Raw genomic sequence first — 15,842 nt, forward strand, 5'->3', positions numbered from 1 at the left:
CAAGTTCGGAGAATGGATTGTGACTATGGACATCGAGTTACTTTTAAGAAGGGGAGAGGGGTGAGTGCTACTTTACCTCTTCTTGCTTGACGTGACAGGCATTATAAGGTACCACAAACGTCAGGTCTCGCCATTTCGACTCGACAGTGTAGCCACATTCAGAGGATAGTTGGGCCAGGGGGCCAGCAGAGGCATTTGCTAAAGGCAAGAGGACAAATGAATAGAATAGCCTAGTTATGCATCATTCACACACCTTGTGGTCAGACTTAGGCTCCTTTAGTCCATTATTGGGCTAACTTTACTCCTTATAGTCCAAGGACCTTATGTAACCGATGTGAAATGGCTAGTTAGTTAGCGGTGGTGCGCGTTTCAATCAGTGACGTCACTCGCTCTGAGACCTGAAGTGGTTGTTCCCCTTGCGTTGCAAGTCCGCGGCTTTTGTGGCGCGATGGGTAACGATGCTTCGTGGGTGTCAGTTGTTAGTGTGTGCAAAGGTCCAGGGTTGGGGCGAAGAGAGGGACGGAACCTACACTGTTACATTGGTGCCGTGACCTGGATCATTGGTTGCTGCGGAAAAGGAGAAGGTCAAAAGGGGGGTGAGTGTAACCGATGTGAAATGGCTAGTTAGTTAGCGGTGGTGCGCACTAATAGCGTTTCAATCAGTGAGTCACTCGCTCTGAGACTTGAAGTAGGTTTTCCCCTTGCTTTGCAAGGGCTGCGGCTTTTGTGGCGCGATGGGTAACGATGCTTCGTGGGTGTCAGTTGTTGATGTGTGCAAGGGTCCCTGGTTCGAGCCCAGGTTGGGGCGAAGAGAGGGACGGAACCTATACTGTTACACTTACATGTTCTGTTTAAAGGCGAATTGGCTCTGGAAGCCAAAATAGTCAAATACTCCATCTAAAATGTGAATCAATTCTCAATTGCAGTATGTTTCTAGAAACATAAATGCTTCTCCTCGTGTTGTTTGGCATGGTACTTGCCGTTCTTATCATTGAATACCACCACTCTAGGTTGAAAACGCGTCCGTTTTCTACCCGAAAGTCGTGATCTGTTAAATTCTTCAAAGTCCTGAGATCATTTATATTTTCGCGCGTTTTCGTATGATTCACCCATTTCACGTGGCTTGGTCTCGTGGAGCTGTCTTCGCGCCGACATTTCTACGTTGATTCTTGACTGGTTTATTTGACGGACGTTGGTTTTTGTCGTCGGGATGTTATGAGTCAGTTTATCATTACGGGAGACACTGTCGCTTGAAAGAGAATTTTGTGTGGATTCTGTGAATTAATCTTTTTCCTGTCGAATCGTGAGCCTGACACCGAGTGATTGTTAGAATGTAAAGTAGGAGGATACCGTAATATTTTTGTTTAAAATACATTGCCAATATGATTGTTTCTCAACGTGCATCAACACACTGGGACGAGGCAAAAGGGAAAGGTATATTTTGAATGCTGCGCATTTACCACATGTGTTCACGTATTCAAGTAGTCTTAATTGGCAATTAATCTCAACAATGGCATGCCGATTCCAATTATGCTTGTCAGTTCTACAGGGATATATAATTACAGGCTTGCTATATAATTTACTATAATAAAAGTCAAGTTGAAACTTAACCACAATACGTTAGAGATGACAAGCTCTCTTCTCTCCACAAGAGGGTGGCATTGTCATACAAGTCAAAGCACACATTGAATTCTCCAATCCCCTGAGGAGCCTCTCACCATTCCACCCTTACCCTGGCATGGCCAAGTAACCTTACGCAGTTCCTATAACTTTGCTTTGTTATTATGGAAGGAAAATAAACCACCATCTGCTGTAACATAAGAACATCAGCAATTGCTGAGAGGTGAACCTGACCCTAATCAAGTTTCACCTTTGAATGTATGGGCTAGGGAACCTGCTTTTGTACCAACCCACATGACGTAATACTATAGTATACTATGGTATACATACTGTAGTATTACTATAGTTATACACTATATTCACCGTAGTGTTTTAGCAGAGTAGTGTATTATTTACTTTACTGTATTGTTTTTGTATCTTTGACATAGAAGTGGGGTCTTTCTCCTTGAGGAAACCTGCTGGACAAATACTAAAAGAGCAAATGTTCCATAACCTGTATGTAGGTAGGACTGGAACCTGAACAGATAGTTCAGCTCTTCTGTAACCTGTAGGGAACACAACATATGATCTATACTTGGCATGTCGGTTTCTCACTGATGGCTGGCACAAATTGGGATATGGGGGAGGGGAATGGTTGGGGTATATGCAAATTAAAAACGAGTCTTTTTGCAGACACTGTAGTGCTTTTGGGGGGGGGGGGATAATACTGTAGTATTTACTATAATATCCGACAGTATACTACACAATTATATAGTAAGCACTGCACAATCGATGGATACTACAGTATGCAGTATAGTATTATACAGTATACTACACAATTCAAAAGTAAGCACTACATGATCGAGGGATACTACAGTGTGTAGTGTAGTATACAAAACAATGATATAGTAAGTACTACATATGATCGAAGGATACTACAGTGTGGAGTATATTATTCTACAGTATACTACAACATTCTATAGTAAGCACTACACAATTGAGGGATACTACAGTGTGGAAAATAGTATTCTATAGAATTGTATAGTAAGTACTATAGTAAACTGTAGTATTTTTTGTGTGGGAACTGCCCTGAAATCAACTTGGAATAATCTAGCACATTTGTGCATCATAGGGATTTTAGTTAGTGTTTCCTTTGTAATATCATCACTATAACCATTGCTATTATTGCCATAGTGACACTGTGCCACCACATGACAACATCAATGTTGATCATTATCAACCGAATAGTACAGTGGCATGAATTGTACGGACAGCAGTAGGCCTAAGAGTGACAGTGAAAAACAAAAACAAATTCCACTGTACTTTCCTCTTTTATCAGGCATCTGCATACAAACTATTGTAATATTCAAGAAGGACAAGTAAGTAACAGAGGGATTTCATTGAAACTGAGCATAATGTACACTGTCTAACTGAACCACACTATTCAATAGGCTACATGAAGAGAGTGTACAGGGGAGGAGAGGGGGTTGATGGGTGCGGCAGAGTGATGACTCATATTGTGAGTTGCCTAGCTACCAACAGTCAGGAGTTGTTTTCTTTTCAACGTTTCAAAGCAAAAAAATATGTCTGGATTTCATTGAGAGAAAAGAGGGAGAGGGGGTGGTAAATGAGGGCCGAGCAGGAAAAGGAGGGACAAAACAGTCAGAGAAGGAGGAGGAGGAGGGTAGATCATGTGCAAACAAAGTGAAATGTAGCAATGTGAGATCTAAAAAAAGAGCCACAGGGTGGAAGTGACAGAGGGGGAGTGGATCAACAATAAAACCCTGACCAGTCACCATGGAAACGGGCAGCTCCACTAAATATCAGGATGTTTTTTTGTATTGAATGTAAACAGTTGTTGGAACAACCAAAACAACTAGTGGCTACATTTCTTATCTGTTTTCTGTTACATTGGGCTACATGTCCCTTAAAGCTATCCCTGACAGTTTACTTTTTCTTCTTAAAAAAAACAACAACAGACTGCTTTAAAACTTGTTGGAATTCCCCTTGCAGGGACCCACGTGAAAAAAATACTATAGTATTCTATGGTATAAATACTATAATATTCACTGTAGTGTTTTTGGAGTATTTACTGTAGTACACTGTAGTATTTATTATTATTATATATATTTTTTGTACCTTTATTTAACAAGGTAAGCCAGTTAAGAACAAATTCTTATTTTACAATGACGGCCTACCGGGGAACAGTGGGTTAACTGCCTTGTTCAGGAGCAGAACGACAGATTTTTACCCTTGTCAGCTCGGGGATTCGATCCAGTTAACTATAGTATAAATACTGTAGTAAAAGAAAATGGTAGGATAAACTATGGTTATTTATGTAGTGCTTTTGCGGATTGTAGTATACAGTAGTATTTACTGTAGTGTTTCTGCGGCCTGTAGTATGTATTGTAGTGTTTTTGCAGACAGTAGTATACTGTAGTGTTTACTGTAGTATTTTTGCAGACATTACTGTAGTATTTAGCTTACTATAGTGTTTTTGTTTTATTATCTTAGACGTGGAGGCTTTTTCTTTCAGGAAACCTACTGGAGAAATACTAAAAGATCACATTTTCCATAATCTTTAGATAGTAGGACTGGGGTCTGAATGGATAGCTCAGAACTTCTACTCTTTTCTATAACCTGTAGGTAACACAATACTGTATGTGGTCTATACTTGGCATGTAGGTTTCTCACTTATTTTTTGCGGACATTACTGTATTATTTACTACAGTGTTTTTTGGGGGGGATAATACTGAGTATTTACTATAGTATTCTACAGTGTACTTCAACATTATATAGTAAGTACTACACATTATCGAGGGATACTACAGTTATAGTATAGTATTCTACAGTATAATACAGTTTACTATCATTCTATAGTAAGTACTGTTGTATTCTATAGGAAACTGTAGTATTTTTTAAATGTGGGGAGCATTGAGAAACCCCAGACGAATCTAAAGGAACCACAGACTGCCATAGTTTTGCCGTTACAGGCCTCAACTGATCACTGTCCCTATCATCCCCCCGGGAAATCAGAGTGTTATGCAAAAGTAGATATAATTTCATGAAACCAAAATGATAATGACAGAGCAATTCAAATGTCATTCTAATTCTGGTCATGTAAAGGGTAACACAAATCACAGGATGTCCATGTACTCTGTGCATAATGATATCATTTAGTTTCGAGGCTTACATAAAATCACATTGATGTACATGTCCGAGGACCTAGTCCAACTCTACCTAGTGGCGGTTCTAGACCATTTCAACTGGGGGGGCCAAGCTGGGTCCAGTTGTACTGTCGGAGGGGCCAGTTACATTAGACGTTATTGTTGTCATGTCATTTTGCATGTGGTACGATACTGTTGTGTTCCGCCTAAAGCCGTCCCTCTAGAAAATGTGTGGGTTAAATGAGTGTTCCGCGTTGCCACTGTCTAACAACGGATGTAAAAAAATAACGATAGCAAAAATTAGTTATGAAAAATGATTTCATACTCCACATTTAGGCAGGCCACAAGGGGGTCCAAAATTGCTGTCACGGGCACTGCCCCCCCCAGGACCACTAGTGACTCTGCCTGTTTCTGGCTGACCTATGATGGCACCTGGCTGACCTGAATGTTGCTCCACCTTAATTAGGCTCATACGTCTCTTACATTGGCTGGCTCTCCAGTGGCTTACCAGGTTCACCACATAATCACAGACCCCCTACTACTTTACACTTTCCTCTTGAATTTTTCAGCCTGAATTGTGTCCCTGGGATCTCTAATGGAGGGAGTGACCAGATTTAGCAGCCCTCACTACACTAATATGGGTGGTAGCTGCACCTGGGCTGTTTCAAGGGGCTTGATTTTGCTTGTGAATTACTTGTGCATTACAGAGAATAATGTATGTGGAAGGAGCATGCCACAACATGGAGATCATGGGAGTAGTATCCTTCAACTGGCAGCAATGTTCCCTCTAAGCTGTGAGCACGTGTGTGGGCGTGCAGCTCCCCGGGACTGCCATGCAGAAGAAATATCAGCGTGCAGAGAAGCACGAGATTAAACTTCACTCAACTTTCTAGAGTTTTCCCCCTTAGTTAACACTATCACCGTTTCCCTTTACTGTGGCAATTGTGATCAAATCAACGCAATATTAGCCACTTTCAATGCAACATACCGAAACAAAATGAACTGTACAAGACTTAGTATGCAAAACTAACTATGCAAGAGATTTTGTTGAAAGCATTGGTGAAGGATTCTATTGCATTGACATGCATGACTCAGGCCCCTGCTCTACACAGACCAGTGTGCCATAACCAATCAGAGCTGCAGTAGTCCTATATGCATATAGACCATTGCCATATATGGATCTGTGCCGTTCACTTTGAACTGGACTGTTTTTACAGCATGAGTGGTCGTGAGCAGATGCCCTTGTTTTGAGATCAAAGCGAGAACTGCATGTAGCGACATGTACATTTGTTCTTATCCTTTGCTAGTTAGTGAGTTATTAGCCCAGTTATAGATCATTTATAGTCAGCAATGGGTCGTGATTGCTTCCAACAAGAGCACAAAACATGTGCATTTCTAGACATCTTTGAAAAGTAAGTCAGTTTAAGAGCTTTTTTTGTCTTAAAGGGGCGGTGTTGTATTTTGAGACAGGCTTGAATAAGCTAAGTAGCCAATAGGCAGAGGGTAGCAAAATGCGTCTGATTCTCTGTAATAACGGGATGGGAATAATAATGCATTTTATTTTGTAAAGTGGTTTCTTGCATCAAAAAAACAACATTTTAGTCACCTCCTTGTCTGAAGGACAAGTGTATTAACAGGCTAATGTCAAGCCCTGCATATTTATTTCAAAAGTCTCATGGAATGTAGGCCTATATTGAACACCACACATTAGCTGCTACTGTAGGCTGAACGACAGAACAGCTATTACCATGTTAAAATGTTATGTGATGAATTTTCTCCATTGTTTTTGATGGTAGGCCACTCTGGTAGGCCTACATTATGATCAAATAGCCACAGTAGCCTACTTGACCACTGTTAGAACTAACTTAAAGCGTGTACATCCTCGGTGTTCACAGTAAACGCACACCGGAAGTTGCACAGAATTTTCACAACTTTCAAGTTTGCGTTCAACAGACCTGAAATTTGCTCAGTGATGAAAAAAAATGAGAGGGAACATTGACAGGCAGTCATAGAATTAGACGATCCATTTGCTCCTTTGATCCAGGTACTATTCCCTGTAGGATAGGGAGCTCCTTTCAGCTTCCACTGTGTGTGTGTGTGTGTGTGTGTGTGTGTGTGTGTGTGGCTATGACATGAATCTGAGGGCCAGAAAGGTGTGATCATGTGTGTGTGTGTTACAACGGCACCATGACGTCAGTGTGTACCTTACCTGTATAGGAAACCAGTCAAGCGACAAGTGGGAGTGAAGGGATGAGTGAGATCCCAATAGCCTCATCCCAATTAGTCAACACTGGGTAGGGAGAGAGTTTCAACACACTGTTTTTGATACAGGCTATTATCTGTTCTGACTCATTAAACAGTTTTCTTTAAAATTACCCAGCAAATCCCCTACATTGCCTTGCTGTCTTTCTAAATTTAAACCTAGCAATCAGACATCCAGGACAGTCATGTTGCTGTAGACAGACTCAGACAGGCAGAGACCGGGGAGAATGACACAGTTAACCACAGCAGATCATTTTACCATTGTAAAGCGATGTGCTTATGGTCACGCTTACTCCCCTTGGCATGTGGACACTGGAACTGTTTCACACGGCCGTGTGGAAATACTCTGTCAGTGAGCGGCCCTGGGAGCTCCTCAGCGTTGAGTCACAAGCGGCGTGATCTTTCTCAGCGCTCCCAGAAGTAACCCACGCATTCTAACGTCTCATCCCACACAAGGCAAGGCAAGCCACGGCCACGCTGTAGACCCACCTTGGATCTGCCTTGAATATGAAGGAGCGAACACCTTATTAATACTGTACATACAACACTTCAATTCAAACAATATCACAACTGTTCCAGTCTGCCTTTAGGGTACGTGTCAAACTGGTTCCACAGAGGGCCGAGTGGCTGCAGCTTTTCTCTCCACCCTTCTACTTGATTGATTAATTAAGGTCACTGATTAGTAAGGAAGTCCCCTCACCTTGTTGTCTAGGTCTTAATTGAAAAGATAAAAACAAACCGGCAGACACTCAGCCCTCTGTGGAATGAGTTTGACACCCCTGCTTTATGGGCTCTGGTTTTTCCAGTTTTGATTAAGAAAGGGAAACGAAGGGCTGATTGTTGATGAAACGATCCCATTGGTCCTCTCAAAAGCTACACAGGCATGTTATTTGTTAATTTCACTCGGGACCAGCTTCCATAGGCAGACAGAGGCAGCAGGGATATATAGTAGGCCACACTGTTCCCAAGCTAGCTTACCTCACCTGTCAGGTAGGTGGGGTCGATACACCCTGGGAAGAGGCAGGCTAGACAATATTTCTAAATTCCCTTTTTCTATATTTGAAGCCCAGTATTTGAGTTGCCTGTCCCCCTAGGGGCTAGGGTGTATCCTATTGGCTTTGTGACAGTCACAGCCTTAGTGTTGGTTGTGGGGAGTCCGCAGTACATCTTTTGAGGTTGCTCCGCATTCCTTGACTTTGACCCAAGTGAGGAATGCTGTTTGTGGAACCGTATCCACCAATAACCCAGTATGTGACGTGCCCAGTGGATAATACTTTGAGGTCTGAGAGTCACTTGGCCAAACATGTCTGAAACCCTATCATTACCCTGTGACATCACCTGAGGCTGCTGAAGCACTCTGTATGTAGCACATTACCTCAGCAGAGGTAGGTTTCTTTCACCCTACGTATATTGTCAGACTATTGTCCTAGATAGTGCACTATATCTATCAATCAAGTGTGAATATGAGTTGTACTTGTTGTAAACCGGTTTCTCTCACTCGTTCTCATGCAAACACACAATCTCTCTCTCAGGCTATTGACTTGTTATCCTCCTCTCCTCTCCCTCCCTCCCAACCAACTACATTCCTTCATCCTGACTATTCTCCCGGAGAGAGAGCTTTGGAGGGGGAATGGAGAGAGTGGGTGGGGATCAGGCAGAAACACTACACCCACCACGTCAGTGTGTGGAGATACAACAGCAACAATGTGGTTGCTCTGGCTACTACTGAGTCTCCATGGCAGCAGGGATTTGAATTCATGACAATATTTTGGGAGTTCCCCAAACATCAGTGGGTGAGTCAGTGTGCTTCCTCTGAGTACTCATGGATCTAATGTCCTAAATAGACAGAGTGACAAAGACATAGCTAGAGCACGAAAAACAAAAACTCCACCACAAAGTTGTTGAAATAGTGGCTTTTGGGTAATTGCATGCATGTGAGAGAGAGAGAGAGAGAGAGAGGGAGAAAAAAGGAGTGAGAGATTTGGGTGGGGTGTGGACTCGAGGAAAAGAGGGAGGGAAGTGGGTGGAGGTGTGGTTGTGAGTGTTTGTGCGTGTCTTGGCGGCGAGGGCTGAGTCTGACATTTGGAACGTAGAGAGCAGAAGGAGTTGGGCTTCAACAGAAAGGCTACCATCAAAAAGTAAGTTGAACATTTGTGTTCTCCTTCAGAACTCTCAACTCTTTGACATGCTCTTCATGTGTTTTTTAAATGATAATAGCCTATATTGTAGCCTATATGCATGCCTTCTATTTTATTACTCTTAAGACTAATACAATTGCACACAGTAAGTAGGAGCGTGAATTCATTAGAATTGTAGCTAGCATGTCTTTTGTAATGCAGTTTATTCCTTTGTCAGGTAAGTTCAGTGTGGGCGTGTTCAGGTAATTGATCAGGTAGCTGGTTCTGAAACAAACATTACAAGGTGAAAATCCAAATGCACTGAAATTCTGAAACTTTAAGTATACATTTAGTTAAAGTTCATAATGCACACGCTTTAGCCCATGAAACCTGTCCTGTAATTTCTGGTAGGTAGCTGAGTGCGTGATGGAACTATGCTCCATCCTAGAAGGCAGGGAGATTGTCATGAATTCAGTGTTTACTCTCTGTGACTCTGGCAAACTGCTGAGGTTGGATAGGGTGTACTTTGTATTTCCTTCACATAACAGAACAGGGCTAAACTTCCCTCAGCAGCTGTCAGCTCAGACAGTCAGAGGTTTAATTGTCTAAGACTAGCTCGAGTTCCCTCTTTATTTGTCTCTTCAGCACTTAGATGAGCTCTCATATGAGAAATTACACACACCATCTTTTGTGTACTCAAATATTTACACACAGTTGAGCTAATTAAGAAGTACTTGTTCCCAATTACAGTAATTTTGAAGTGTACGTGGGCGGGAAACAACTTGGGGTGGGTCAGTGTTGATGTAGATCACATGTCTGGACCCAACCCAGACCAGCCCTTTATTCCAGAGAGGTTTTCTGCATTCCAGATGGGGTCCCGCCTCACTCTCTCCACACCCACCAGATCCCAAGCTGCTCTATTGCCAGTAGTAGGGGTGGGAAGGAACTCTAAAGTGTATCCGTGAGTTGTTCTCACAATATGATTGTATTTAGGAAAAACAAGCATCAAGCAACCTCGCCTTCTCTCTACTGACAATGGACATCTAAACAGTCCTTCAGCTTATTTAGTATTGTTTATGGTCTTTACTGAATGAATAAATCAAATAAGGGCCATTGTAATTGGTGAATTGAGGTCGTTTATCCATATTTTGAGTTGAGCTGCCTAGTTAATCTGAATTGGTTAAGGCAGGGGTTCTCAAAGTGGGGTCATTCAAACCCACTAACAATGGCTTGCAGTGGGTTCGCAGCCAGATCTCAAAATATATATGAAGAAAAAAAAATAATATATATATATATATATTTTAAACATACATTTTATTATATGACTATTACTAACAACAACAGATGTAAAAAATAAAAAGAATGTCCAAGGGATCCGTGGAATAAGTTTAGGGGTTGTAATAAAGCACAATGTAATATTATTAATCTACAGTATGTTCTTAACCCTGGGCAACATGGGCCTGGGAAGTTCACAGGGATATTGGTATCCACAATACTTTTACATAAATGCAGTGTAATTTAATCTTTAAAACTGCAAAGTTCTCTCTCTTTCTCATATAAAAATGTGTAGAATTGTAGGATATTAGCTTAAAAGCTGCAACAACAAAAAATCTCTGCCACATGACAAAATCTGTAGAATTGCAGGAAATTAGCTTGGAAACATTTCTCTCCGATGGCAAGAGGCGAGCCTTTAAACTGTTCCTTCCTAGGGCCCAAAACGTGCTCACAAAAGGGGTCCCCGGCCCCATAACGTTTGAGAACCCCTGGGTTAAGGTGTGTGTATGTGTTTATTTGGGGCAGGTGGGGCAGGCAGCGGAGTAGGTATTTTGTGCAGTTATTTTAAGGAGTGGCGGTTTGTTGCAAGCTGCAAACAAGTTACAACTCATCTCCTGCCTACACTTCCCCCTTTATCCATCTGATTTTCTCGCTCTCTGTTTCCCAGGTCTATCACTACCTCGCTTGACCAATCACTATGTCCTATCCCAAATCTCTTCGTCTGAATCCTTTAGATTCATTTTTTATCACGCCTCCCTCCATTTCTGTTAGTGTGTGTGGATATAAGCCATCAAGAGTTAGAAAGCCGCACCCTGAGGTGGTGCAGACTCAGGCCTTCCATCATTAATGACTTCCTGTTTCAAAGTGCTGAAGCCAAGCCTCACAGTGCAGCCTTTGTCAACATCCATATCTAATCATATTTAATAATAAAAATACATGAGATTTAAAGCAACTTTCAAGAAACCAAAGGACACTGTACAGCAAGAGAACAAAAAAATAGAGTATCTGATTCCTGTCACTCATGTTAATCCCTGTGACAGTGTCTGTGTCCCCCAGTCTCCCTTTATTTGATATGGTATAGAACGAGGAAGTGTTTGACCAACTTTTAACCAAAAATATATATTTTTTCTCCATCTCCCTTGTTCTGTCTTTCTCTCAGTCATCATGTTGGTTCTTCTAGCCGGAATCTTCCTCCTTCACCTCACCAGCATCATCCTCCTCCTAGTGGCAACTATCGACAATGTAAGTAATCCCCCACTGCTCCTCCTCCACTTAGTTGTCTTCATGTTGACATAGCCCTGTGGAGCTACACATGAGATGAGTGCATGTCTCTTTCACTATGTCTGTGGGGTGTTGAATCAAAAGATGAAAGCATGCTATGTTAGCCCTCATCGGCTCAGGCCTTTGGTGATGTTCTGTCAGTGTTCCACTTTGGTATTCTGGAGTACATTTCTGAGCTCACTCTCACCCCTGAAAGAAGATAGGTGACAAACAGGTTGGCCAGTGTTTCATCACTCTGTGTGTGTGTGTGTGTGTGTGTGTGGTGTGTGTGTGCCTGTGCGTTATCGTCAACAATGTGGATGCATATACATGCTCTTGTTCATGTGTGGTAGTCCAGTGAGTGTTAAATGGCCTGTCATAGTGAGAGGAGCATACCTGTCTGCTGTGGTATGCTGCTATGTTCTACCCATGTACATTCCACCCATTGACTGTTATCCCTGTGCCTGGACATCCAAATGCATGTTACAACACATGAACCTGTGGATGTCCATTGACTATCTCTCCTCTCTGTCCTGTCCAGGCCTGGTGGATGACAAAAACCGTGTCCACTGATGTGTGGGCCAGGTGGATACTGACCAATGGAACCTGGAGCTCCAACGATCTCCCCAGCTACTACCATCAAGGTAAGCCCGGGCCACACTGAACCGCTGGGCTAAAATGTAAGGAAACATTCTCTGTGAAAAAAAACAGCACTGCAGGAAATTAGCATTGCTCCTGGATATACAGTATATGTAAATATCGTCCTACACGTGAATTAAACGTTTTCTTTATGTCTCAAGTCACCCCAAGATATACATTTTTGCAGCACAGAAACAGGAACAGTGTAGTTTCTCCAGGATGTGGGTTTACTGCGCTGGAGGTTTGGTTGAATTCAGGGTAGAGCTCCATAACAACTGTCAGACTAAGCCTCCCATCTAGCCTGTCTCTGTGTGTCTGTCAGTGTGAAGCATGATTGATCAGTAAGCACTCTATTGCCCAACGAGGGAGAACAATGCCATTTTCTCATAGAGGAAACTGAACAGAGGGTGTGGCAGGATCGGAGACAGAGTTGGGGCTGGTGGGGAGGTTCAGATTTGCTTGAGGACGTACACTGAAAGTGCATTACAAATACATTGAGTCTGTGTGTAGACCTTTAGTGAATGTGTGGTCAAAAGTATGTATGTAGCAATGTTGTATCTCTAATAAAGTGTTTTATTTGATTGCTGAGAAACCCTTTTACAACCTATGAAATGAACTCGTCTTAAATCCTCTCGTAAATATTCCTTAGCACACAATTTTCCAGATTAAAATACTTTCACTGTGTCTCTAAAAAACAGAAGTGCCCCTTTCACCTCTGCATTCCAGAGCGTGACACAACACTGTTTCGTTAATATGGTGTTGATTTCTGGGTGTGTCTGTTCTGTAAATAGTCCTTATTCAGTGTCTGTCTCTGTCTCCCTCTACAGAATACCTCCAGGCAGTGCAGGCTAGCTCCATTCTGGCCTGCATATTCTCTTCCATTGGCCTGTTTGTGTTTGTGGGACAGCTCTTCACTCTATCAAAGGGACAGAGATTCACCTTCTCTGGCATCTTCCAGCTCCTAGCCTGTACGTATTGCCCTGAACACTTTCAATCTTCAACCTGTTAAACAACTAGTTCTGTCTTTGCTTGACGTTTGTCCCTCCCTCCCTCCCTCCAGGCCTGTGCATCATGATTGCTGCCTCCATCTACACAGACATCTTTCACAAGAATGAATCGGATGGTTGGTATGGCCACTCCTTCATTCTGGCCTGGATCTCCTTTGCGTTCACCTTCATCTCCAGTATAATCTACTTTGTCCTGCGAAAGAAGACTGCAAACTAGAAGCAGAAGACTAGCCCAAACCCAAGGGACATGCTCAATATCTTACGATCTGATCGTTTTTTGTACAATTAGGTATGGATATGAGTGTGGGATACAAAAGGGGAGAGTTGTTATCCACAGATTTTCTGGCTTGAATTTTGATTCATGTATCTCTTTTGGTTCCCACTGAAGTGTGTCTAAACATATGGATTTACATTGTAATAACTTACCTGTCCTGCCCACATAGTAATAACTCACCTGTCCTGCCAGCATAGTAATAACTTACCTGTCCTGCCCACATAGTAATAACTTACCTGTCCTGCCCACATAGTAATAACTCACCTGTCCTGCCAGCATAGTAATAACTTACCTGTCCTGCCCACATAGTAATAACTCACCTGTCCTGCCAGCATAGTAATAACTTACCTGTCCTGCCAGCATAGCAATAACTTACCTGTCCTGCCCACATAGTAATAACCATCTGTCCTGCCCACATAGTAATAACCCACCTGTCCTGCCCACATAGCAATAACTTACCTGTCCTGCCCACATAGCAATAACTTACCTGTCCTGCCCACATAGCAATAACTTACCTGTCCTGCCCACATAGTAATAACCACCTGTCCTGCCCACATAGCAATAACTTACCTGTCCTGCCCACATAGCAATAACTTACCTGTCCTGCCCACATAGCAATAACTTACCTGTCCTGCCCACATAGTAATAACCCACCTGTCCTGCCCACATAGCTATAACTTACCTGTCCTGCCCACATAGTAATAACCCACCTGTCCTGCCCACATAGTAATAACTTACCTGTCCTGCCCACATAGTAATAACTCACCTGTCCTGCCAGCATAGTAATAACTTACCTGTCCTGCCAGCATAGCAATAACTTACCTGTCCTGCCCACATAGTAATAACCATCTGTCCTGCCCACATAGTAATAACCCACCTGTCCTGCCCACATAGCAATAACTTACCTGTCCTGCCCACATAGCAATAACTTACCTGTCCTGCCCACATAGTAAAAACCACCTGTCCTGCCCACATAGCAATAACTTACCTGTCCTGCCCACATAGCAATAACTTACCTGTCCTGCCCACATAGCAATAACTTACCTGTCCTGCCCACATAGTAATAACCCACCTGTCCTGCCCACATAGTTATAACTTACCTGTCCTGCCCACATAGTAATAACCCACCTGTCCTGCCCACATAGTTATAACTTACCTGTCCTGCCCACATAGCAATAACTTACCTGTCCTGCCCACATAGTAATAACCCACCTGTCCTGCCCACATAGTAATAACCCACCTGTCCTGCCCACATAGTTATAACTTACCTGTCCTTCCCACATAGTTATAACTTACCTGTCCTGCCCACATAGTAATAACCCACCTGTCCTGCCCACATAGTAATAACCCACCTGTCCTGCCCACATAGTTATAACTTACCTGTCCTGCCCACATAGTTATAACTTACCTGTCCTGCCCACATAGTTATAACTTACCTGTCCTGCCAGCATATTACCAAGTCCATGTTTAGGTTTCAATATAAAGCGGGACAACATTTTCAAAGTTAATGAAACTTTTACAGCCCTCATATATTTGTTGGAGAAGGTATAGTGGAGTCAGAGAGTATAGAGCGACAGTATCTCATTATTTCAGAATCATAGTCCTGAACTATTCTTGCTTACATTTGATTTATTTCTCAATTAGGCTCATAATAAAACAATGCCAAAACTCTCAAAACCAAATAGAAGAATGAATTGACTAGAGTGCCGCAAACAGAATCCAATTTCGGAAACTGTCAACGATCATTACCCCGTTTGACTTACAGCCCTACTATAGTGTGCTGAATAAGACAAAGAATATAATGTATTTGCCAATGTCCATACATGGAATGGAACATTAGTACTAACCTCACTGCTAACTGGACCCCTCCCCTTTTTAGTTATGTAATTATTTTTGCGAATTATTTTATGCTTTCTACCATTTGTCTGAATCAACCTATCCCCCAGACACACCCATGGACTGACAGACAAACAGACGGATAGATCTTGAGTGCCTTGAAATCTGACAGAGCATATTTGCTCACTGCACATTGAGATATATGTGTAAATATGAACATGTTTGGTTCCACATTATGCTTTGTATGTCTAATGCAATTTTATTTTTGTTACTATTTCTTATAAGTATGATAATGATAATAATTTGTATTAAAACCTGATTTAAATCAAATTTCTCCTGTCATTGCTAAACAATTCAATATGAATGATAATTGGTGAAGGAGGACAGATTGCAGGAAGATGAATGA

At 42.2% G+C, this 15,842-nt stretch overlaps 1 protein-coding gene and 1 non-coding gene across 3 annotated transcripts; one reads left to right on the forward strand and one right to left on the reverse strand.

The window, feature by feature from the left end:
- Window positions 1–2,051: 2,051 nt before the first annotated feature.
- Window positions 2,052–2,107, reverse strand: LOC123743591 (U7 small nuclear RNA). Its single transcript, XR_006770447.1, has one exon. It is a non-coding gene; the product is annotated as a U7 small nuclear RNA (small nuclear RNA).
- Window positions 2,108–8,802: 6,695 nt separating this feature from the next.
- Window positions 8,803–15,766, forward strand: LOC106607103 (epithelial membrane protein 2). Of its 2 annotated transcripts, none has more exons than XM_014203706.2 (5): window positions 8,803–8,821; window positions 11,580–11,662; window positions 12,222–12,324; window positions 13,147–13,287; window positions 13,380–15,766. In XM_014203706.2, exons 2-5 carry the CDS (start codon window positions 11,585–11,587, stop codon window positions 13,541–13,543), a joined length of 486 nt encoding a protein of 161 aa, XP_014059181.1. In that variant the 5' UTR covers window positions 8,803–8,821; window positions 11,580–11,584; the 3' UTR covers window positions 13,544–15,766. The 2 variants fall into 2 exon arrangements, with proteins under 2 accessions (XP_014059181.1, XP_014059180.1); XM_014203705.2 differs by lacking the exon at window positions 8,803–8,821 and adding an exon at window positions 8,865–9,166.
- The last annotated feature ends 76 nt before the right edge of the window (window positions 15,767–15,842 follow it).

This window comes from Salmo salar, chromosome ssa06 (assembly GCF_905237065.1).
Source record: "Salmo salar chromosome ssa06, Ssal_v3.1, whole genome shotgun sequence".
In the NCBI taxonomy this organism is placed as follows: Eukaryota; Metazoa; Chordata; class Actinopteri; order Salmoniformes; family Salmonidae; genus Salmo; species Salmo salar.